General features: G+C 48.6%; 1 protein-coding gene across 6 annotated transcripts in view; it reads right to left on the reverse strand.

The window, feature by feature from the left end:
* Positions 1-24,287, reverse strand: part of MCF2L2 (MCF.2 cell line derived transforming sequence-like 2) — a 203,548-nt gene that overhangs the window by 146,279 nt on the left and 32,982 nt on the right. For 5 of the 6 annotated variants that reach the window (XM_088669225.1, XM_088669226.1, XM_088669224.1 and 2 more), the window contains exons 2-4: positions 19,273-19,356; positions 5,804-5,918; positions 1,002-1,092 (exon numbers count right to left, since the gene is read on the reverse strand). In XM_088669225.1, coding sequence (XP_088525351.1) covers positions 1,002-1,092; positions 5,804-5,918; positions 19,273-19,356 — 290 coding nt within the window. Of the gene's footprint in view, positions 1-1,001; positions 1,093-5,803; positions 5,919-19,272; positions 19,357-19,470; positions 19,593-24,287 lie in introns of those variants that run through there. The other variant, XM_088669227.1, reaches the window with a different exon arrangement.

Here is a 24,287-nt window from a genome sequence, read left to right on the forward strand (position 1 = left end):
ATAGTTCAGTTGGTTAGAGCTTGGTTACTGCTTGATGCTGATAACGCCAAGGCTGCAGGTTCAATCCCCCTAAGTGACGGCTGCATATTCCCCAGGGTCCCTTTTCTGTGATTCTATGACGTTCTCCCTATTGAAATTGCCCTTCCCAATCTGCTTTTCCCATCTGCGATTCTCGATTACAAAAATGACGTGAGGAGGGGCAAGAACTCCGTATGCCTCCTCCGTCACGCCTCATTTATTACTACTTTTGTTACGCTGCCGTTGGGTATTTCTTCCATGTTGTGAGCCACCTTGAGCATGGTTTGAACTGCTGAAAGGCGGCACACAGATAGAATTGTGTATGCATATATGCAGCTAGACCTCCTGTGACCTCCTGTTGTGCAAAACCTGATTATTGCCGTTCTTTGCAGTCTGCTCTGGGAGCCTTTTTTTCAGCTGAAAAGCAAGGTCCCAAACCCTTCAGATTAGCACATAAACCAGTGTTTTCATCCCCGTTCTCTAGGTACTGGTGCAAGTGTGAGGGAAGGTGGGGGAGAGAGCAGAAGCCGAGAGAGAGAGAGAGAGAGAGAGAGAGAGAGAGAGAGAGAGAGAGAGAGAGAGAGAGAAGCTTGCATAAGCCCCTGCTCCATCGCCATCTCAAATCACCTAAGCTAAGGCTTGACCTAGGAGGCTCCCTCACCTGACCCCCTGGACTACTACATTACTCTGCCTCTTAATGAGATTAGGACTATAAAGCAGCTTGCATGCAGCAGAACACTATAGAAATAGCCATGCCCTTTTCCTCTACCCGGGGCTGGAACGATGCGCCTGTCCTGCCTTGGCACCCTCTGCTGCTTCTCAGCATGCAAGGTTGGCAGAAATCTGTAGGGCAGCGAAGGGGATGCGGCCGCACGAGCAACCGAGGGAGCGCAGCCTAGGTAAACGGCAGGCAACTGGGTGGCAGTTGCAATCTGCAGGAGGCAAAACAGCAATGGAAATAATAAAGGATTCCAGGCACTTACTGCTATTCGTGTCAGAGACGCCTTTACTGCGCTCCATTTGTCCCGCCGTCTGTCGATGACGATGATGAACCCGATGCTGGCAGCCTCCAGACTGCAAAATATCCAGAGCAGGTATATGGGGTTACACAGGGCCAGCCCCGTTCCAAGCAATGGTATTGCAGCAAAAACTCAGCCTCTGTGGCACGCTCTGAGCTCATGATTAACAAGCAGGCTAGGTAGCAGCAGCAGGAGCAGCGTGAGCAAGCCAGACCCCGAGCTGTGTTTGCAGGAAGAGGCAAGCGACTTCCCCTCCTCCTTCCTCCCTTCTTTCCTTTCCCCCCTTTCCCCTCTTCCGCCCCAGCATCAGGTTAGCCGCTTGCACAATATATGAATATTTCATCCGATTGCTCAGGCTGCTTTGCTGCAGATTCCCCAACCAGCAGCGCTGTGAACAGTTTGTCATCACCTACATGCTTCATGCTGGGGGGGGGGAGGAAAAACCCTGGAAATGTTTCAGATAATCCTCACCCCCAGCTTCTCCCCTCTCTGGTGGGAGAGGCGTGAAGCCATGCTCTCCCCCCCCCCGTTCCTCATTGCCCACCCGATGCACCTGCCATGCCTGCGAAGCTGCCATCTACCTATGAAGGGGTGGTATAACACTTGAAAAAGATGTACACATGTGAAATCTGCCACACGTAGGACCAAACTGCAGGTCGTTTCCTGGGGTTCACTCTCTGGAAAGGCAGATTGCACTGCGCACAGGCCTACTACGTACACTGGATTTTGTGCCCCGATCAAACATTGTGCTCGGATGCTGAAATCCGTCAGAGCAAGGGGCACCCCAGTGAGCAGGGCAGAAAGCTATAATATTGCTCGGTGGCCCCAGGGGAGGGCAATCTTTAACTGGGGGGGGGGAACCCACCTACTTGGAGTTAATTTGGCAACCGGAGGCATCTCCCCTGAACTAAAGACGAGCCCCAACAGAAACCCTGGAGAAGACTGATACATCTGGATGATAAAGGCACCAGCTGGGGTGGAAGCAGAATTATACCCACCTCTCTGGTTTTTTGGTCCTAGCCCTATATCTCCTTCCCTAGCCATGCACATTAGAACACCCCCCTCCCATTTGGGGTTATGGCTCTTCTTTAAAGGATATATCGCCATCTGATCAATGTCACTGTTGTGCATGCTTCAAAACCACAGTACAGTGAATGTCACAATATCCTGTGGGCCTACTGGGTTCTTTTTGATATTTATACAGCAGAACAGGTTTTTTTTTTATGGGATTATTTGGAGCAAGAAAAGCTATGAGCAGGGAAATAATTCCTCCACCCCTCACTCGCCTGCTTCTTGACTCTTAGGCAGTGGCGTAGCATTGTTTGCTGGTGCCCAGGGCACACTGGGCAGGTCACAGAGGGTGAATAGAGCCTGCCTTGCCAGTCCAGTCCTTGCCGCCACCACCACTGGAGTGATACCCCACCCCACTGCAGCCAAGCCAAGCCAAGCTGCCCCACCTGTCAGGAAAATCCCCCCCGACACCTGCAGAGAGGATCACCTTTGCCTCCCTCTGTCCAAACATGGTGTCCAATTGGATCCAAACATAGATAAAATCCTGCTTGTTGGTGATCTCAGGGACCATCGTGCAAAATTTGGCTGTAATATCTTAAAGTGTCCAAATGAATAGTGAAGAGATAAACTGCTTTCCAGAATAAATAGTAGGTTCTATTAATTATGGTGGCCGAGGAATTCCTTTCTGTGGTGATGTCATGATGACATCTAACCATCCTGTTTTTGGTACTGAGCTATGTGGCACAGAGGAAATGTGCAATTGTAACCAGTGGGGCTGGCCCAAGACATTTTGCTGTATGAGGCAAAGGACAAGACCCCCCCCCCAGCCACCCTACAAAAGCCAACCACACTGGTAGTTGACTCTTACATTGTCCTCCACCCTATCTAGGGGAATCAGGCTTTCTCAGGAGGCACAGAGCAGGCCCCTACACACAGCTCTGTCCTCCAAAACCAATCCAGCAGCTGCCACCTGAGGCAGCTACCTCCCTCTGTCTAATGGTAGGGCCGGCCTGTGGACAATTTGCCAATCACAATGGAAATGGAAGCAATGCAAGCTACTAAAACGTGGACACCACATTAAAACTTCTCAGGCATTGTTCGCTATATAGAGACTCTTAGCAGAATTTCACACAAAGCCGAACCACACACTCCTGTTATATCAGGATATTTAAAAAATCAAATCCAAGAGCTAGTGATGTATCCATACAGCTGCCAACACACACACACACACACACTCACAATCTCATGGCAAAACTGCACCTTACTCATGACACAGAGCTGTCACTGAAAAGGGTATCCTATGTCGAATTTTCTGTCCTATCTCAGCTGCTTTCAGATGGGTGTTTATTATGGTATGGGTGCTTCTCATGCATGGAAGTTTTTTCTAGCATCCACATGACATTGTTTATATCAACATGCCAGCCCATATTATTTCCTGGTTTAACCCAATTTACCCTTTCTGGGGGGAAATCCAATACATTAAGAAAAAGCCCTGCTTCCAGTGACCTGACTGTGACATCTCAACGACTTTTCCAAATTAAGCCCCCACCATAATAAAGTCCCCTTACTCACCTGGGCTCAAACTGATAGTTTTCCTGCCCTTGCCAATGATACTTCTAAATGTTTGAGGGAACTTTTAATCATTTTTTTAGCTTCCAAATGCAGATTTAAATATAATATTTATGAATGCATTTGCTAATACTCATGGTTGTTTCTGTTGCACCTATTTGTTTACTGTTCTTCTGAGATGCTTTGAGCATAATTTGGAAAAAGTGGCGGATGAAAAGCTGATGTGAGACACCTGGCTTGAGGATGGGAGACACCTGGCTTGAGAGCAGCACATGTGAAAAGGATCTAGGAGTCTTGGTAGACCACAAACTTGACATGAGTCAGCAGTGTGATGCAGCAGCTAAAAAAGCCAATGCAATTCTGGGCTGCATCAATAGGAGTATAGCATCTAGATCAAGGGAAGTAATAGTACCACTGTATTGTGCTCTGGTCAGACCTCACCTGGAGTACTGTGTCCACTTCTGGGCACCACAGTTCAAGAAGGATACTGACAAGCTGGAACGTGTCCAGAAGAGGGCAACCAAAATGGTCAAAGGCCTGGAAACGATGCCTTATGAGGAACGGCTTAGGGAGCTGGGTATGTTTAGCCTGGAGAAGATAAGGTTAAGGGGTGATATGATAGCCATGTTGAAATATATAAAAGGATGTCATATAGAGGAGGGAGAAAGGTTGTTTTCTGCTGCTCCAGAGAAGCAGACACGGAGCAATAGATTCAAACTACAAGAAAGAAGATTCCACCTAAACACTAGGAAGAACTTCCTGACAGTAAGAGCTGTTCGGGAGTGGAATTTGCTGCCAAGGAGTGTGGTGGAGTCTCCTTCTTTGGAGGTCTTTAAGCAGAGGTTTGACAGGCATATGTCAAGAATGCTTTGATGGTGTTTCCTGCTTGTCATGGGGTTGGACTGGATGGCCCTTGTGGCCTCTTCCAACTCTATGATTCTATGATAATGATGGTGATGGAGGAAGACCAAAGTAATGACTTGTTTGTTTCATTTATTTCCCGTCTTTTCCGCCAAAGAGCTTGAGGTAGTTTACGTGGCTCTTCCCCATCTCATTTAATCACCACATCAACCCTGTGGTAGGTTAGGCTAAGAGGGAGGGACTCACCCAAAGTCATCCAGTGAGCTTCATGGCCGTGTGAGGATTTGAACCCTGGTATCCTAGGTCCTAGTTCCACACTCTAACCACTACATTACACCAACTCTCAGAAGCTGGGATAGCTCAGGTGGTAGAGCATGAGACTTAAATTCAGGGTTGTGAGTTTGAGTCCCATGGACTAGATGACCCTCATGGTCCCTTCCAACTCTATGATTTTATGAAGCAATTCCACACATTTGCAAGGAATAACTCAACACGGAGATACATTTTTCAGGGACAGCCTTGCATCTTGCATGCATTAACACGCAGCCATACTTACAGGGCAAATTAAATTGCACAACACACCAAAGCTCCACAGCAGGTAAAGTTGCAGAAACCGATAACGTAGTTCCAAAGTATGTTATCAAATACAGAAATACAGAAATTGCAAAGACGGCTCCCTCATTCACCAGCAACAAACTCAGTCTCTTCCGAATTTTGATTCTATAAACACTATAGGCAAAGCTCATCAACAATACTTCTTCCTGAAATGAAGCTCACTGGGTGGTTATCTTCCTCAATTGCATTGCCAAATATGTTTATGGGGAATATATTTATACACAATTGCCATATTCAATCTGACATTTGTTCAATTACACAATTCTCCTCTCACAAAAGGTATAGGCAGACTTCACCCCAATAGTTGTTGTTTTTTTAAAAAAAATAATTATAAACCAAGCTCCCAAAAAGAGAATCACGTATGAAAATTACTTGTACTTCATTTATTTAGTATTATATTTATACTCCATCTTTCCTCCAAGGAGCTCATGTTCAGGGGGCATACGTTTTTATCCTCACAACAGCCCTGTGAGGTGGGTTAAGCTGAGAGGCAGTGACTGGCCCAAGGCCACCCAGTGAGCATCATGGGGATTTGAACCCTGGTCTCCCAGTTCCTAGGCCAGCACCCTCGACTGTGTGGGTTTGGGGTGTCAGGGGGGAAATACGCCAAAATGGGAGGTGCAAGAAGGTGTTCATTTGGGCTTGCCCTGGAGAAAGCGGTGAGCTAATTTGGACCCACAAGCCATCGAGGAGACTGGCGTCAGACTTACCTGGGGATGCTAGTCAAATATGTCACGACGTTCAGGAAATCTTCATCAGGGATCTCGCTGAAACCTGCGTACTCGGGGAAGGTGATGATGGGTGCACCATCGTTCCCTCTTCCTCCTGAAAGAGAGAGAGTGGACCTCAGTGGGCTAAATACAGATCACAGCGGTCAATTCTCCCCTGCCAAAAGCGTTTCATCAAATTGGTGTCATCAACTTTTCCCACCGGCCAAGAACTCTTCTGATTATTATGTATTAATCGACCGTGGTGCCCTGGGAACTTGCTTCTGGGGTGATTTATCCTGTCTGAGGAACGTATCATTTAAATGCTTACAGTGAAGGAGAAGGGGGCAAGCATGAAAAGAGACCAATGAAAGCAAATGCAGTTAAGCGGACTGCTAAGGTTCTGTTTCATTTGACACTATTTCTTGCAGGAGAGTGTTTTCACATGGAGAAGATTGTAACACGTGGAGCAGACTTCAATTACGTATGGCAGTGAAATGGCTTTGGTGCCAAACAACCTTCAGAGGGAGGGGAATCAGTGACACTTTGTGGAGAAGACAGGTAATGCAAAAGATCTGGAATTATCATACTTGTGATATTCACACACCTTGATAATTACAGAGCAGAGAGGTGCCTTTATTTAACACTAAAAAGGAATGTTCTAAACACAAAATTGTACCCCTTGAAATTAGTAGCACCAAGTTGGCCGTGACAATTATTTTCAATGGACTTAACATGGCTGATGCTGGATACAGCCCAATAAATTTAACATTATAATAATCTAAATAAATGTGCACATCGACAGAAGCAAGAGCTACGCTCTGCCAAAATCCAGTAAAAGGTTTCTGTTTTACCAAAAACCAAAAATCAATTTTGTCTTTGTTTTGCTGCCCTTACTCTCATGTAACTGAGAGCCACGCAAATATATACTTGATTCTTCCATTTCCATTTCTCAATAGCAATTGGGGATTTCAAAATATTTTCTAAAATGTTGTATTACTTTCAATGTTTAGTTGTTTGTTGCCATGGGCCCCTCAGGGTGGGATGAATTTATCAACAACAACAACAACTACAGTTATTGTTGCTGCTCTTCTTAACTTTCTCTCATTCTTACTGTTACAAACACATACATATTAAGGGTGTCCCCAAATTTTTTTACACATCACTTGGGAAGACAGGCAAACTAATATCAGTGTACTAGAAGAAGCAAAGATCGCCAGTGTCGAAGCAATGATTCTTCAACATCAACTTTGTTGGACTGGTCATGTTGTGTGGATGCCTGATGATCGTCTTCCAAAGCAACTACTCTATTCCAAACTTAAAAATTGAAAGTGCAATGCTGGTGGTCAACAAAAGAGGTTTAAAGACTCTCTCAAGGCAAATCTTTAAAAATGTAGTATAAACACCAACAACTGGGAAACACTGGCCTGTGAGCGCTCCAATTGGAGAACAGCCTTTACCAAAGGTGTCATGGGCTTTGAAGACACTCAAACTCAGGACGAAAGGGAGAAATGTGCTAAGAGGAAGGCATGTTTGGCAAATCCACACCGTGATCAACATGGGCGTAGGCAGGGGGGGCAGGAGGGGGCAGCTGCCCCCCCTAGAAGCAAAAAAATTAATGTATTTTACAGACCATAACCAGCACTTTTCCCCTCCAAAAACTGAAGTGGAAAGGGCTTTGCTTTAGCAAGAGCAGCTAAGTCTCCGCTTGCTGGGGGGGGGGGGCACAGCAGTAACAAAAACACATCAAATAAATAAAGCAAAGTGGCTACCGGTAGTTAAGCAGTTAAGACAATGGAGCATATATCCCCAGACAAGATTCGATAGCTGACCATTTCACCCTATTGTTCTTAAGTGGGAGTTGTTAATGAGCATTCAGGAGCATTAAGAATTCTATTGGCGATTTAATGAGGGTGCAGACTCAGAGGATTCAATTTGACTAAGGTGGCTCTGCAAGGCTAAAAAGAAGTGAATAAGAAAGGGGGGAGGCTGTAGCTTTGATAGACACAGTGATGTTTATAAAAAGCATTGGTGTTTCAGTCTGCCCCTCCTCCTGCATCTGTATACAGTGGTACCTCGGTTTACGAACACCTCGGGTTACGAACATTCGGTTTACGAACCATCGAAACCCGGAAGTAAGTAACCCGAGGTTTCCGAGGCCTATGAAGGCCTCCATGGAGGCATCGGAGCGTCCGCGACTGGGACGCAGCCACGGAAGTTCTCCGATGCCTTCACGGAGGCAAACTGCACAGAAAGGAGCCTTTCCCCGATGCGAGTGCCCTGCGCTGCGGCTGAGTAAAGCGCGGGAACCCCGGGGGGGGGTTCTCTTTGGAAGCTCTTACCTCGCGCTTAGAAAAGGGCTTCCAGCAGCAGTAGCAGCAACAGCAGTGAGAGGTTTTGCGAGTCGTTTCGCTGCACGGCGGTGGCAGCGCTCGCAGCTCTCCTTCCCCCTCTCTCTGCGGTGCCGGCCGGGCGACCTTCCTCCTCCTCAGAGCAGCCGCCGCCACCACCAGACGCCAGGACTGGCCGGGGTGGCTCGCGGTGTGCCTGGCTCTGGTTGGAGCGGTGGCGGCAATGGCGGCCTTCTCAACCCCAAGCCTCTCCACTCCGCAGGGGCGCAATGGTGAAGGCCCGGCCTCGCTTCTCTTGACCCCTCCGCGAGGCCGGGCCTTCACCGTCGTGCTCCTGCGACGTCTCTCCACCTTCGGCGTCGCGCTCCTGTGGAGAGGCGTCGCAGGAGCGCGAAGGTCTGCTTCTCTTGAGCCCTCCGCGAGGCCGGCTCAAGAGAAGCGGGCCTTCGCTGTCACGTTCCTGCGACGGTTCTCCACAGGAGCGCTACGGCGAAGGTGGAGAGACGTCGCAGGAGCACGAAGGTCCGCTTCTCTTGAGCCCTCCGCGAGGCCGGCTCAACAGAAGCGGGCTTTCGCGTCGCGCTCCTGCGACGTCTCTCCACCTTCGCCGTGGCGCTCCTGTGGAGAACCGTCGCAGGAGCACAAAGGTCTGCTTCTCTTGAGCCGTCTGCGAGGCTGGCTCAAGAGAAGCGGGCTTTCGCGTCGCGCTCCTGCGACGTCTCTCCACCTTCGCCGTAGCGCTCCTGTGGAGAGGCATCGCAGGAACGTGACACCGAAGGCCCGCTTCTCTTGAGCCGGCCTCGCAGAGGGCTCAAGAGAAGCAGACCTTCGCCGTCGTGCTCCTGCGACGTCTCTCCACCTTCGCCGTAGCGCTTTTTGGCTCAAGAGAAGCGGCCTTCGCTGTCACGTTCCTGCGATGCCTCTCCACAGGAGCGCTACGGCGAAGGTGGAGAGACGTCGCAGGAGCGCGACGCGAAAGCCCGCTTCTCTTGAGCCAGCCTCGTGGAGGGCTCAAGAGAAGCGGACCTTCGCGCTCCTGCGACGCCTCTCCACAGGAGCGCGACGCCGAAGGTGGAGAGACGTCGCAGGAGCACGACGGCGAAGGCCCGGCCTCACGGAGGGGTCAAGAGAAGCGAGGCCGGGCCCTCACCATTGCGCCCCTGCGGAGTGGAGAGGCTCGGGGTTGAGAGAGCTGCCATTGCCGCCGCCGCTCCAACCAGAGCCAGGTGCACCGCGAGCCACCCCGGCCAGTCCTGGCGTCTGGTTGTGGCGGCGGCTGCTCTGAGGAGGAGGAAGGTCGCCCGGCCGGCACCGCAGAGAGAGGGGGAAGGAGAGCTGCGAGCGCTGCCACCACTGTGCAGCGAAACGACTCACAAAGCCTCTCACTGCTGTTGCTGCTACTGCTGCTGGAAGCCCTTTTCTAAGCTCGAGGTAAGAGCTTCCGAAGAGAACCCCCCCCCCGTTTCCCGCGCTTTACTCAGCCGCCTTGACTGAGAGGCGGCCGCAGCGCAGGGCACTCGCGTCGGGGAAAGGCTCCTTTCTGTGCAGTTTGCCTCTGTGAAGGCATCGGAGTGCTTCCGTGGCTGCGTCCCAGTCACGGACCCTCCGATGCCTCCGTGGAGGCCTCCATAGGCCTCGGAAAGCTCTTGGTAGAAAGTAAAATTATTGTTAAATTGCTGCTTTAGGGGGTGTTTTTCATCGCCTGGAACGGATTAATCCACTTTCCATTATTTTCAATGGGAAAGTTTGCTTCGGTTTATGAACGCTTCGGTTTATGAACAGACTTCCGGAACCAATTGTGTTCATAAACCGAGGTACCACTGTACTGTAAATCAGGGGTGGCCACCTCCCAAGAGACTCTGATTTACTCAGAGTTTAAAACTGGGGGTGATCTACCCCCTTTTGGGGGGTTCAGGTCAAAGTTGTTGAGGTTTTTTTAAAGGAAGGGAAGCCCTGTTTTTTGGGGTTTAGGTCAAACTTGTTGAGCTTCTTTTAGGAGGAAGGGAGGCCCATTTTTGTTTAGGGCTTCAGGTCATAGTTCAATTTTTTTGAGGGAGGAGGAAAATTTTGGGTGAGCTTTTTTTAGGGGTGCCAGTGACCTACCAGTGATCTACCACAGACATCCAGTGATCTACTGGTAGATCACAATCTACCTGTTGGACGTGCCTGCTGTAAATCAAGCAGAGAGAAAGCTGCTTACAAGGCTCCTGTACATGCAGAGTTCCAGCATCACAGCGTCACCCAGAGGCACCCACAAATATGAGTTATCCCTCTCTCTATTTCTTCCTTCCTTCCCTCCCTCTTCCATCCTTAATAAAATACGGGGGGGGGGCAGATAAGCCCCACATAGAAAGCCCATCAACATGGGGAGATGACTCTTTCAAATACGGTATTTATCAGTAATTGGGGGGGGGGAGAGGCACCTAGGCCTCTAGGAGTTGGCTGCTATGCCTAGGAGTAGGAGAATTCAAGAAAGCAGAACGATGCATATGGTATGGTAATATATCAATAGAATCGTAGAATTGCAATCGGAAGGGACCACAAGGGTCATCTAGTCCAACCCGCTGCAATGCAGGATTTTTTTCCTAAGGTGGGGCTTGAACCATGGTTGAAATATTATGCTGATATGCAGCAACGCCTCGGAGCCGTCGTGGCTGCGGCCGTGTCTTGCCTCGCCCTCGCCCGCCCTGCCACCTCCTCTCGCCTGCCCGACCCTCCCGTCCTCTCCAGCCAAGCAGGGTAGCCGCCAACGCTACCAGCCCCAGAAGCACAAGGTGGCCGCTGCTGCCACCGCCACGATGTCATCAGGCCCGTTGGCCCTTTAGCCCCGCCCACTTTGTGGCCCCTCCCCTTCTGTGCCTTGGCCCCGCCCCTTCACGACCATGGCTTGCCCCCCCCCCCTAGTTTTGATCCTGGCTACGCCCCTGGTGATCAACTCCCGTCCGGAAACCAATGTCCCCACTGTGGAAGGACATGTGGATCCAGAATTGGCCTCCACAGTCACTTCCGGACTCATTGTTAAAAATATGTTTACAGAAGATCACAGCTACGAGTGATCGCCAAAGAAGAAGACGACATTAATCTCTTGATTAACACACAGGAAAATTTTTGTAGAAGCTGAGCTTCTAAGTTACCTAGGGCACTTGTTGTCATGGCTGGGTGCCGAGGAGTGGTGGGAGGCACCCGCTGCTGGGGAACCCCCCTGGGAAGAAGGCTCAGAGCCCCACAAGCAATAGGGAGAAGAGGGAGAAGACTGGGAACAGAAGGTGTCAGAATCTGAAGATGTACCAGGGTTTAGTGAGCGGGAGAGAGGCTGTGGCAGAGAGCAATTCAAACTCCAAGGCTGGAGCAGAGGGTGACCAAGAGGCAGAGATGGGTCACAGCGGGTTTTCTCGGGGAAGGCTCCGGGGCAAAAAAATAACCCCTAAATATGCTTGGACACGGAGCTTTAAACCACAGACCTGTGCCTGGAAAGAGTGGGGCAAATGGTAAGTGTGGGCAAGCCCTTACATGGGTTACAGACATATATATATTTATATGAACGCGGGTGGCGCTGTGGTCTAAACCATTGAGCCTCTTGGGTTTGCCTATCAGGTCAGTGGTTCAAATCCCTGCGACGGGGTGAGCTCCCGTTGCTCTGTCCCAGATTCTGCCAACCTAGCAGTTCAAAAGCATACCAGGGCAAGTAGATAAACAGGTACCGCTGTGGCGGGAAGGTAAATGGTGTTTCTGTGCGCTCTGGTTTCCGTCATGGTGTTCCGTTGCACCAGAAGCCGTTTATTCCTGCTGGTCACATGACCTGGAAAGCTGTCTGTGAACAAATGCCGACTCCCTCGGCCTGAAAGTGAGATGAGCACCACAACCCCGTAGTCACCTTTGACTGGACGTAACCATCCAAGCGTCCTTTACCTTTTTACCCTTTTACATGGGTCACCCACATGCAATGCCACAAGACTCTTTTGCCTGCTCCACAGTGGCATTACCTCAGCTCAGACTTCGGAATTTACCTTTGGCATGTTGGCCAAAACAGTTTAGCCATCACCTAGACTGAACTGGCATTAGCACCCAGGGCCAAGGCCCAGAGCTAAATTGACACATTTAGCAAAACAGCTTCTCAGATTGCTGTTGTATACATCTAGCCAGTTAACAAAAGATGTCCATCAACGATAGCTGATGGAGGAAGCAGATCATGCAGCTGTCAAACCTCACTATTCTCTCATTTGTCTCTCTCTGCCTGTCTTAGGGGGGAAATGAATTAAAACGAGCTTTGCTGCAGTGCTTATTGTGCTCAGATTATGCAAATTCCTGCAGATTTCTCAACCGTCATGAACCTGCAGTCATCCACATCTTTTGTTTTCTAGATTCCTAAGGGCATAATGCACTTAAAAAAAACAAAAAAGAATTTACTTTTCTCAAATATCAACAACACTGTAGATTACATATAGTAGTGATTCCCATGTATTTTACTAAAAAGGACATGCCGGGGGGGGGGGATTATGCCTATCGGGGGGGGGGGGAATTGTATAAAAGGCACAGATCCATTTCACCAGGGCTGAGGATCAGGATACTGTAATTAATCTCCCTTACCAGAGCTCACAGGCAAAGTTTGACAGGTAACCTGTTTTTGTCCCCACAGTTTGAAACCATGTGCCCCAACGCAGCACTTCTATAGCTCTCAGGATGGTGCTTTGCAAGCCCAGACAATCTGCTGATCACCGGGGCTTGCAAAGCGCCATCCACAGCGCTATGCCAGTACCAACAACCAGCTGATTGTCCATGCTTGCAAAATGCTTTGCAAGGGACTTTGAAGGTGCTGCCAATCAGCTGATTGCTGGTGCCTGCAAACTCCATTTTGGCAAATATATTATGTCAGGGGAAGCTGTCGTGGCTTAGCTATAAGAGCCTTGCGGATGAAATAGGGAAGTGTGGCAGGCACTAGTTATGTCTCCAGGCCTGAGGTTCCCCACTGCTGCCTTAAAATGTAAAAAGGGATACCTTTCCTCTGAAACTGCAAAAGAGGAATGGTCTGGAATCTCTTGCAAAATGAATGATACCCATAAGCATTGTGTCTCGTGACTCATTCAGAAATTCATGGAGAGTAAAAGTTGGCCACTCCCTGGAACTCAGGTGAGCCAAAAGGGTAAAAAGGAGGTAGGGGCTTCTTTACACAGTGCATAGCTAAACTATTGAAACTGCTCCCACAAGATTAGTGAGGGACAGCAACTTAGATGGTTTTACAAGAGGATTAGACGAATTCTGAAGAGAATAAGGTTATCAATGCCCATAAATCACTCGATGCTGTACACCTTTAGGAACCAGGCAAAAATGTTCCTCTTTAACCAGGCGTTTGGCTGTTTGACATCCAAGGCCCTTTTAAAATGTGTTGGGGAGGGGGTTGTGGGGTTGATTTAGAAAATGGCGTGGCATACCCGCCGATCCTCTAGAGTTTAGAAAACGCAGTGCTGGCAGGCCAGCAAAGTGACAGGTCAGGAGATAAAGACACAGGTCAGTTGTACTGGATGGGACATGGTGGATCTGGAAGGATCTGGTTAGATCTGGTTGGTACAGGTCTGGCAGGAGAAGACCAGGATGGGTCAAACCTAGGTCAAGAGAAGAACAATGGGAAACAGGAAGGGTTCTGGAAAAGTACCGGGAGTCACAAGATGGAGGGGGGTGTTTAAAGAGCAGGCATGTGACAGGTACATGCTGAAAGGGATGTGAGACTCGACACTTCCTTCATGGCTGAAATTTTGGGTGTTGGCAGGAAGTGACATGTACCAAAACATTACTATGCATGAGGTTACGCTCCTGTCATTGGTTGGAAGTTACATTACGGGTTAATCATTAGCTGTCAAAGTTACTATCAATAAATACAGGCTCCTGAGCTACGCCCAGGGTTGGCCTTTGGGAACTCTGCCTTGTCTCCCATCTCGTTATTGGTCACCCATTGCAACAGGGGGTGCTATTGGGTTGTTTTTGTTTTTATCTTGTGTTTTTATCTTGTGGTTTTTATGTTGTAACTGCCCTGAGACCTGTGGGTATAGGGTGTTATTGTTTTTATTTTTATAATGTATTTTGTGTTTTCATATTGTAACCACCCTGAGACCTGCAGGTATAGGGTGGTATACAAATGTTGTTGTTGATGATGATGATAATTGTAAGGGGAAGAGAATATAGGGATCCTCCTCCCCTCATCAGGAGCAGCTCCTCCACTAGCAGCAATGCCAGCGAGGATGGGGAGTGTCACGGTCCGGTCGGCGGGCGTCAGGACCAGAGGCAAGATGGTGGTGTAGAAGCAGGAACAGGTGCAGGGCTGAGGGTCCAGCAGCAGGCAGTTGCAGGATCAAGGAGCAAGGCAGAGGCGAAGGTCTGGGAGTCAAGGAGCAAGGCGAAGGTTCAAGGAACAAGAAGCAAGGCGAAGGTTCAAGGAACAAGAAGCAAGGCGAAGGTACAAGGGTCGAGGATCAAGGCGTCGGCAAGGCAAGGGTCCACGGAGCAAGGATCAAGACGTTGGCAAGGCAAGGGTCCACGGAGCAAGGATCAAGACGTCGGCAAGGCAAGGGTCCACGGAGCAAGGATCAAGACGTCGGCAAGGCAAGGGTCCACGGAGCAAGGATCAAGACGTCGGTAAGGCAAGGGTCCACGGAGCAAGGATCAAGACGTCGGCAAGGCAAGGGTCCACGGAGCAAGGATCAAGACGTCGGCAAGGCAAGGGTCCACGGAACAAGGATCAAGACGTCGGCAAGGCCAGGGTCCACGGAGCAAGAATCAAGGCGTCGGCAAGGCAAGGGTCCAAGGAGCAAGAATCAAGGCGTCGGCAAGGCAAGGGTCCAAGGAGCAAGAATCAAGGCGTCGGCAAGGCAAGGGTCCAAGGAGCAAGAGGCCAGATGCAACCAGGCAGGGATAGCGTTGCTGTGGCCAAGAGCTGAAAGGAAATGCTGGGCTTTTATCCTTCCCAGCTCCTGCCACCAGGTGCAGTGAGGTATCAAGTGGCCTCACCTGGGTGACTACTCCTTGCCTCTCCAGCACAAGCTGAGGTCTTCACCTGTGTGGCCACGCCTTGCTTCTCCAGCACAAGCTGAGGCAGGCCCCAGTCCTGCAAAGCACTACAGGCCCCAGAGCCTGACTCCTGCCCATACTCCTGACAGGGAGGAGTCCAGTGAGGAAGGGGGAAGAGAGGTCCAGGGCTCTGGCAACACAGAAGAGCCCCTGCTACACGTGAGGGAGGAAGAGAGGGGGGGAAAGGGGGGAGAAGGAAAATAAGGAGCGTAGACCCTTCCCCCCCCCCCGGTTCCGGAATTACGCAGGAGAAGGAGGGGAAGGAGATTTGCCGTCCTGAGACTCTTATGCTGGAAGAAGTCTAGGAGCGGTCCATTGCCGGATTCTGCATCAGACTGAGCAGACATGTTCTACACACCAGTTTCACCGTAAATAGACTGCACTAAATAAAACTTTTTAAAGACAAGAATGCGGGGCGTCGTTACTCTAGAGTAGTCGCAACAACCCCCTGGCAATAATAATAATAATAATAATAATAATAATAATAATAATAATAATAATATGTCCCTTATTTTCTGTTGCTCCAAGGGAACAGACTCTTTCCAGTAACAGAAAAGTATGAAACACTCCAAACAGAAGAGGAAGCAAAAACATGGACTCTCTCAGAAGGCCATAGACTCTCCGTCATTGGAGGTTTTTAAACAGAGATTGGATGGCCATTCACCAGGGATTCTTTAACTGTGATTCCTGCATTGCAGGACCAACTCTACAGTACTCTTGCTCTACGAGTCATGATGGCTAAATACTAAGTCCAGGATTAGTGGCAGCATGCCTCTCAATGCCAGTTGCTGGGAATGGCAATTGAGCCGGTGCCCTGTTTGTGGGCTTCCCAGGGGCATCCGGTTAACCACTATGGGAAAGAGGATGCTGGACTAGGCAGGCTTTTGGTACAACCTGGCAGGGATATTCCAGTGCGCTTACACCTTGGATCAACACTGCTTGTGTGTGTCTCGGCATACTTTGCACTTGCCCAGTCTGCAAGCAGATATTGCTGACACGGTCCCAAGTCTCTGGGATTCTTTTCTCACAAGGAAGCCGAGCCTCTACAGCTGCCCCTGGAACTGATTGCTTCTCAAGTGTGGAAAGAGTATACCATCAAGAGCACAGCAGAACAGAACATGCACCTTGGTCCCTTCCTCTCTGATCCCATCACTTCTTCCTGCACTTTCAGTTTGGGGCTAAAATGCGTAAACATGGTTTTTAGGCTTTGGAGGTCTGGGCATTTCTTGGGCATTCCAGTTCTGGGTTTTAGCAGATAGAGCAGGGGTCCCCAAACTACGGCCCCCGGGCCGGATGCGGCCCAATCGGCCTTCCAATCCGGCCCGCGACGACTCCCGCCGCCCGCTGCCGCCGCCCGCTCTCACGGCGCGCGGCGCAGCGCCGATCTAAAAAATCGGCAAAAAATCGCCGAAAATCCTTTGTGCGCATGCGTGTGGGCCTCTCCCGACCCGGAAGAGGTCATTTCTGGTGCACTTCCGGGTCGGGGGAGGCCCATACGCATGCGCACAAGCGATTTTTGGCGATTTTTTCCCGCCCGTGTGCGTGTGCGCATGCGCACGGGCGCGCACTCCCCCGCCCTCCGGCCCGCTGCGCGCGCACTCCCCTACCCTCCGGCCCACCGCGCGGTCGGCGCGGCGGGCACCGGCCCGCCGCGCAGAAAGTCTGGGGACCCCTGAGATAGAGTGAGCTCTAGATCCATTCATCCCTGCTATATATATATATATACGGTATATATGGCTTTCCCTTTTTCCGTTAAAGGGGAAAACAGGACACTAAGCCGACTTCCAAAACAAAAGGAAAGAAAGCTAGCCAAGGAAACGAAATCCCCTCTAATATCTTTGGTGACAATTTGTCTCAGAAGCTCCTGGCGTGCATAATGGGATCAGTCATATAGGTGCAGACTGCACACTGGACTCATTTGCGCATAATTCCAGGCTGTTATTACAAGATGTTGAAATGGGAAGAGGGTGAGTTGCCATTCCCTTTTTCTCCTGGCACCATCATCATCATCATCATTTATTATTTATACCCCACCCATCTGGCTGGGTTTCCCCAGCCACTCTGGGCGGCTTCCAACAAAATATTAAAATACAATAGTCTATTAAACATTAAAAGCTTCCCTAAACAGGGCTGCCTTCAGGTGTCTTCTAAAAACAATAAAATCTACCAAGGCTTTAGCAACAGCTTCACTCTAACTTCCAGCTATACATCTTTTTCACAGAGGCTTTATGTACATTAGAAACATACATACATACATTTAAATCTCTCTATATATAAAAGTAAAAAGGGCGTGTGGGTGTGTCTCCACTTTTCTCTGAAACCGCTTGACTGATATTCGGACACAACGTCCCATGCAAATACTCGAGTGACCATATACAGTTTGCGTAGACAGATGTCACACCTGGGCCAGGTAAGACCCCCAAAACCCTGTGTTCAGGAACTCACAACTCACCCTAAAGTGCATGCTGGGAAATAGAAGCCAGAATCAGGAGAGCTTGCACAACAGCGGCCTCTAGCGGCGGCTACACTTGTACTGCAGGTAGGAAAGCTTCCCTCTCCACAGCAGCTCAGCTCGGCTTTGCAGACTAGGCCGAGTAGAGGTGGGGGCTCCCCTGGGTGGGGGTGGGGGGAGGAGAGGGCGGGAAAGGTCATAGGGTGGGGCCAATCACAGGGATGAGCTGGGGAGGGGGGAGGGGCCAGGATAGCTCATGAATCTGAAGGGGGATTCTGAGGGTCCTTTCAACAGATTGAGCCACAGCAACGCGTGGCCGGGCTAGCTAGTATTAATATAATAATACATTCATTCTGGGCACCGCAGTTTCTGAAGGATATGGACCAGCTGGGATGTAAGCAGAGGAGGGTGACCAATATGATCAAGGGGCTGGAAACAAGAGCCTTATGAGGAAAGGTTGAGGCACATTTACACCACACTCACTGCATCTTCTCCTCACCTCTAACTCTTCTGTTAAACAGCAGAAGCAGAAGCAACTCACCTGCTCACCTGAAACCTGGGTTCTTCTCCCCATTCCAGAGCTCTCAGGCCCTTTCCCTAAATCTTAGGGTATGAGGCTCAAGACACCCAGGACTTTGGTTGTAGGGACAGTTTTTCACATTTCTACATCATCATCATCATCATCATCATTATATTACTGCCATTCGTCTGTAGATCTCAGATACATAATAAAAACAATAACAAAACCTCCCTCCCCCACCCACATTATTGCATCAGTTTATAATGTTTTAAAACAAGGGCCTCAGAAAAATTCATCAACATCTTAGGGTACTTTTCTTCTAATATGCACACCCCCATCATTCTGCCCGGACACTGAGGTCCAGCGCCGAGGGCCTTCTGGCGGTTCCCTCGTTGCGAGAAGCCAAGTTACAGGGAACCAGGCAGAGGGCCTTCTCGGTAGTGGCACCCGCCCTGTGGAACGCCCTCCCATCAGATGTCAAAGAGAAAAACAACTACCAGACTTTTAGAAGACATCTGAAGGCAGCCCTGTTTAGGGAAGCTTTTAATGTTTAAAAGATTATTGTATTTTAATGTTCTGTTGGAGGCCGCCCAGAGTGGCTGGGGAGGCCCAGCCAGATGGGCGGGGTATAATATTATTATTATTATTATTATTATTATTATTATTATTATTATTAATGCAATTCTGCCGAATATACGTATTTTTACATGCAATTTCCCCAATATAATGCATTTTTCTATTTTATTTTCACTAGCGTGAGTTTTTATGCATGCTTACCCCCAAACATATGCTGTTCTGCATACATTTTTTTGGTTGGAAAACTGCATTATGAAATTCAGAGGCACTCGAACATCAACTGATATCTGTGTTTCGGCTCATGTATCCCGGCCACCTATCAGAAACTGAATTTGCGTACTGTTTCAGGAAGTACAGAATTGGGTAGGTTTGCACTGAAATGCAAACCAAACCCAGTTTTGCCCCTGTCCCTACCTAGTAGCTGCCGCAGAGCTTCTCCTGGTTAGCTGTCAACGGGCAATTAAAGGGGTGTGTTCTACCAAGAGTTATCAAACAAATGAAGCCCAACCCTTACCTGACAGGATAGCAAACTGCCGGTGAAGCTGTTCTATGATATCCACGGCAACGAGGGGCCTGATCTCCTGTTGCATGATTTCATCTGTGCAAAAAACAGAGAGAGAGAGTGGGAATGGTGGAAATGAGGGAAACCTCCAGTCAGTTAACTGGGAAGAAGCTCTCTTGCAGATCTCCACAGCAACGCAAAGAAAGATACCTTTTCGACTTGACCATAGGCTTTCATTTTGTCATATGACTCTTGACGGCACAGAAGAGTCCCATCTCCAGGCTGATGGTTTTCAGCATTTGTCTCTCGTGTTTTGCAGAAACGGGCTCTTCATAAACTGAGCCTTTAGCTGAGGGCGATGAGCTTCATGGACTATATTACCGTAAGTCCAGGCGTGAGATAAAGCCCCCTTTCAGTTCTTTGAAACAGCACTGCCTATTTTTGAGCAAAATACTGGTAAAGCAGGCCTGCCCCCCCCCATCTGAGCAACAAGCATTTCATTCTTCAAAAGTTACAGAGCGCACAATGTTCCCAACGAGTTCTTCTCTCCTCTCTGCTTTTTCCCCTGCAGCCAGGCTTCTGAAAATGTGGCACAGTCCTCGCCAAGAGAGATGCCAACAGTTGATGGAGGGGAAGGCTCAACCTCCCCCCAAGGCTCCCCACTGATTAATCCAGGAGAAGGAGTGTACACCAATGTCCCACCTCCACCCCAAAATAAAATAAAAATAAAATAAAATCATTAGCTTATGCTCTCAATAATTGGCATTGGGGCTGTGCACACGCTACACCTTTAAGGCCACTTGAAACACATTATTCTCCTCACAGAATTCTGCGGACTGTATTTTGGTTCAGGGTTGCTAGGTATTGCAGCTCTGCGCCGGGAAAACTACAGTGCCCAGAATTATTTGAGGGTAAGAATGTGTTTTCAGTGTGCTTTAAAGGTATAATGAGTACACAACCTGGGAGGAAGGGGGAGGCATTGTGAATACACACATTCATGGCATAAAAGTACAAGAAATGATTTTAAGTTGTTTTTTTAAAATGGTAATGGCCTCAAAGGCCATTCCAATTGCATGCCTGTTGCCTGAGAATCTGCCGGATGGATGGAGGGATGGAAAGAAAGAAAGAAAGAAAGAAAGAAAGAAAGAAAGAAAGAAAGAAAGAAATTTTATTTCTAACACTTAACAGGCTTGCCAAAGGAATGGGAGTGGTTTTGCTTGAGTTCCCCCTCCCCACTCTCCTGTATGTATATTTTATACAAGGTTGCTTCTAAAAATAGACTAGTCCCTGGTATTGAAGGCTTTTCCCTCCTAACCAAAGGAATTTTGTAGGAAAAGGATAAAAGATGAAGTAGTTAGAGTTGCCAGCACTTGGAACTAAAAAATGCTGGTCCCTGGGTGAGGCCCTTTCCACATCTAAAGGGAGAGCTAATGGGAAAAAAATGTTATGTTCATCTTAGGTGTACGAGAATTACATGCGTGGCGCTGTGGTTAAACCACTGAGCCTAGGGCTTGCTGACCAGAAGGTCAGCGGTTCGAATCCCTGTGACGGGGTGAGCTCCCGTTGCTCGGTCCCAGCTCCTGCCAACCTAGCAGTTCGAAAGCACATCAAAATGCAAGTAGATAAATAGGAACCGCTACAGCGGGAAGGTAAACGGCGTTTCCATGTGCTGCTCTGGTTTGCCAGAAGCGGCTTTGTCATGCTGGCCACATGACCTGGAAGCTATACGCCGGCTCCCTCGGCCAATAATGCGAGATGAGCGCGCAACCCCAGAGTCGGTCACGACTGGACCTAATGGTCAGGGGTCCCTTTACCTTTACCTTACAAGCAGATTACAGTGGTGCCCCGCAAGACGAATTTAATTCGTTCCACAAGTCAATTCGTTTTGCGAAAAATTCATCTTGCGAATTGCGGTTTCCCATAGGAATGCATTGAATTTTTTTTTTTTGCCCATGGGAACGCATTAATTAAATTTCAATGCATTCCTATGGGAAACCGCGATTCGCAAGGCGAATTTGTTGCAAAATGAATTCATCTTGCGAGTCACCATCAGATCGCAGGACGCATTCGTCTTGCTAAAAATTCGTCTTGCAGAGCATTCGTCTTGCGAGGTACCACTGTACTGTCGCCAAGCGATATCAGCGACATCAGAACCAGACATGATACCCGCTCCTGACAAACCACGACACAATCCAGCCGATGACTGTTTCACAGTCAGAAAACAGAAAATAAATCCATACCCCCCCCAACATGTTGCAGCCCAAACCCGGGGCCTTTGTCTTCCGTGACGCGCATGAGAGCATGGAGCCCCCAAAATGGGCAAGGTATATAACTCGAAATAGTGAACCAAGCCACAGATTATATGTCATGTTACACACATGCATTATGTACCTGCCTGAGCTCTGAAGATTTGATTTGATTTGATTTATTATATTCCTATGTTGCGTTTCATTCAAATGAATCCCAAACAATAACAGTAAATAACAATAGCATGATAGAATGTGATATAACATCACAATTATAGCATAAATCATACAGGAAATCAGGAAATCAGCCCTGAGTGCTCACTGGAAGGACAGATCTTGAAGCTGAGGCTCCAATACTTTGGCCACCTCATGAGAAGAGAAGAATCCTTGGAAAAGACCCTGATGTTGGGAAAGATTGAGGGCACTAGGAGAAGGGGACGACAGAGGACAAGATGGTTGGACAGTGTTCTCGAACCTACGAACATGAGTTTGACCAAACTGCGGGAGGCAGTGCAAGACAGGAGTGCCTGGCGTGCTATGGTCCATGGGGTCATGAAGAGTCGGACACGACTAAACGACTAAACAACAACAAATGCTTAGTAACATTTTTGGTGCCTTAATGTTATATGTTGCTGCCATGCTTAACGCTGTGATGGGTAGTGGGGACCTGCACATTTCCCTAAGAGAGGAATTGCGGCACCACAAAAAGGACACAAATCTGCATAAAATTGGGTTATGCTAATTTATACACACAGATGAAAGTTTGGAAATAATTCTTAAGTGGAACGATTTAAATAGAAATATAACGCGTTCCATCCTAGGGGTGAAAACTGTGACCAGGTGAGCCGCATGCCAGCTTAGTCAGCTCCCCAGGTGTAAACTGTGGACAAGCAGCTTCAAGGCTACTTGCTCTCTCTTCAAAGCAGACTAAAATCGGACAGCCCTTCAAATTACAGGGTTGCTCGCTGTAAAAGGAGACCCCTAGGCACTCTTCCTTGCTGGCCGCTCTGAAAGGTTCTAACTGAAGGATAGGACAGAAATCTCTCAAATAAGAGAGGAAGAGGAAGACCCAGACAGATTGAGAAACTGAAAACACTCTCTCATTCTCTCTCTCACGCACATCCACCATAGAGGAAGGTGCCATGGCTCAGTGGTAGAGCATCTGCTTTGCATTCAGAAGGTCCTAGGTTTGATCCCCGGTATTTCCAGGTAGGGCTGGGAGAAATCCCCAGTCTGAAAATTTTCGGCGCCTCTGTCAATCTTTGTAGACCAGGGGGTCAGCAAACTTTTTCAGCAGGGGGCCTGTCCACTGTCCCTCAGACCTTATGGGGGGCGGACGCAGACTATATTTTGGAAAAAAATATGAACAAATTCCTATGCCCCACAAATAACCGAGAGATGCATTTTAAATAAAAGGACACATTCTACTCATGTAAAAACACCAGGCAGGCCCCACAAATAACCCAGAGATGCACTTTAAATACACTCATACCTTGGTTTAAGTACGCTTCGGGTTTTTTTCTTTCAGTTTAAGTACTCTGCGGACCTGTCTGGAATGGATTAATCCACTTTCCATTACTTTCAATGGGAAAGTTTGCTTCAGGTTAAGTACGCTTCAGGTTAAGTACGGACTTCCAGAACCAATTACACTCATACTTTGGGTTAAGTATGCTTCAGGTTGAGTACTCCGTGGACCCGTCTGGAATGGATTTATCCACTTTCCATTATTTTCAATGGGAAAGTTTGCTTCAGGTTAAGTACGCTTCAGGTTAAGTACAGACTTCCAGAACCAATTGTGTACTTAAACCGAGGTACCACTGTAAAAGGACACCTTCTACTCATGTAAAAACATGCTGATTCCTGGACCGCTTGCAGGCCGGATTTAGAAGGTGATTGGGCTGCATCCGGCCCCTGGGCCTTAGTTTGGGGACCCCTGGTGTAGACAATAAATAGATGAAGAATATGACTCATTTATACAGCTTTCCACTGCTTTTTTCTTTCCAGGACAAGAGGCCAAACAGGTATGTGGGGCGGTGCTGGTGGGCTCTCAGGTGGGGGTTAGGGGACTGGAACCTGTCAGGTAAAGAGCCCTGTTCCGTAATCTGCCCAGTGTGTCCGGCTGACATGTGTCACGACTCCTGACTGTACCTTTCCCATCCTGGCCTCCCCGTCCTTCGCACACTCATTCATCCCTGATCTCACCGTCCGCCTGGCCCATTCCTCAGGGAATCTTTAGCTGCCACTCCTGGATTGCAGAGGGTTGGATGACAGAGGGATGACCCTTGGGGGGGGTACCTTTCAACTCTATGATTCTGTGATCTGTGGGCATTATAAAGGTCCTCAAGAGACACCTGAAAGTTAACAGAGAGAGTCTGCCTGTCTAAATTTGGCCGAAAGAGTATTTAATAGCACAGGGCTGGTGACACCCAACATCCAACTTCTAGAGGAGGAGGAGGAGGGGAAGAAGAAGAAGAAGAAGAAGAAGAAGAAGAAGAAGAAGAAGAAGAAGAAGAAGAAGAAGAAGAAGAAGAAGAAGAAGAGGAGGAGGAGGAGGAGTAGTTTGGATTGTACCATGGCCATAACAGGGAGAATAGCTTTTATCTGATTTACAACCAGCCACCAGTCTGGTGTTGGTTACACCCACTCCCATTGAATATTGGACTCATTTGCACCATGCAAGATAATGCGACACACCCAGTGAAGACTATTGGCCCTTTGTTGTTGTTGTTGTTGTTGTTGTTGTTGTTGTTTTGTTTTGTTTTTTTTAAAAAAATACTCTCT

The sequence above is a fragment of the Zootoca vivipara genome, chromosome 5, assembly GCF_965207765.1.
Source record: "Zootoca vivipara chromosome 5, rZooViv2.hap1.1, whole genome shotgun sequence".
Taxonomy (NCBI): Eukaryota; Metazoa; Chordata; class Lepidosauria; order Squamata; family Lacertidae; genus Zootoca; species Zootoca vivipara.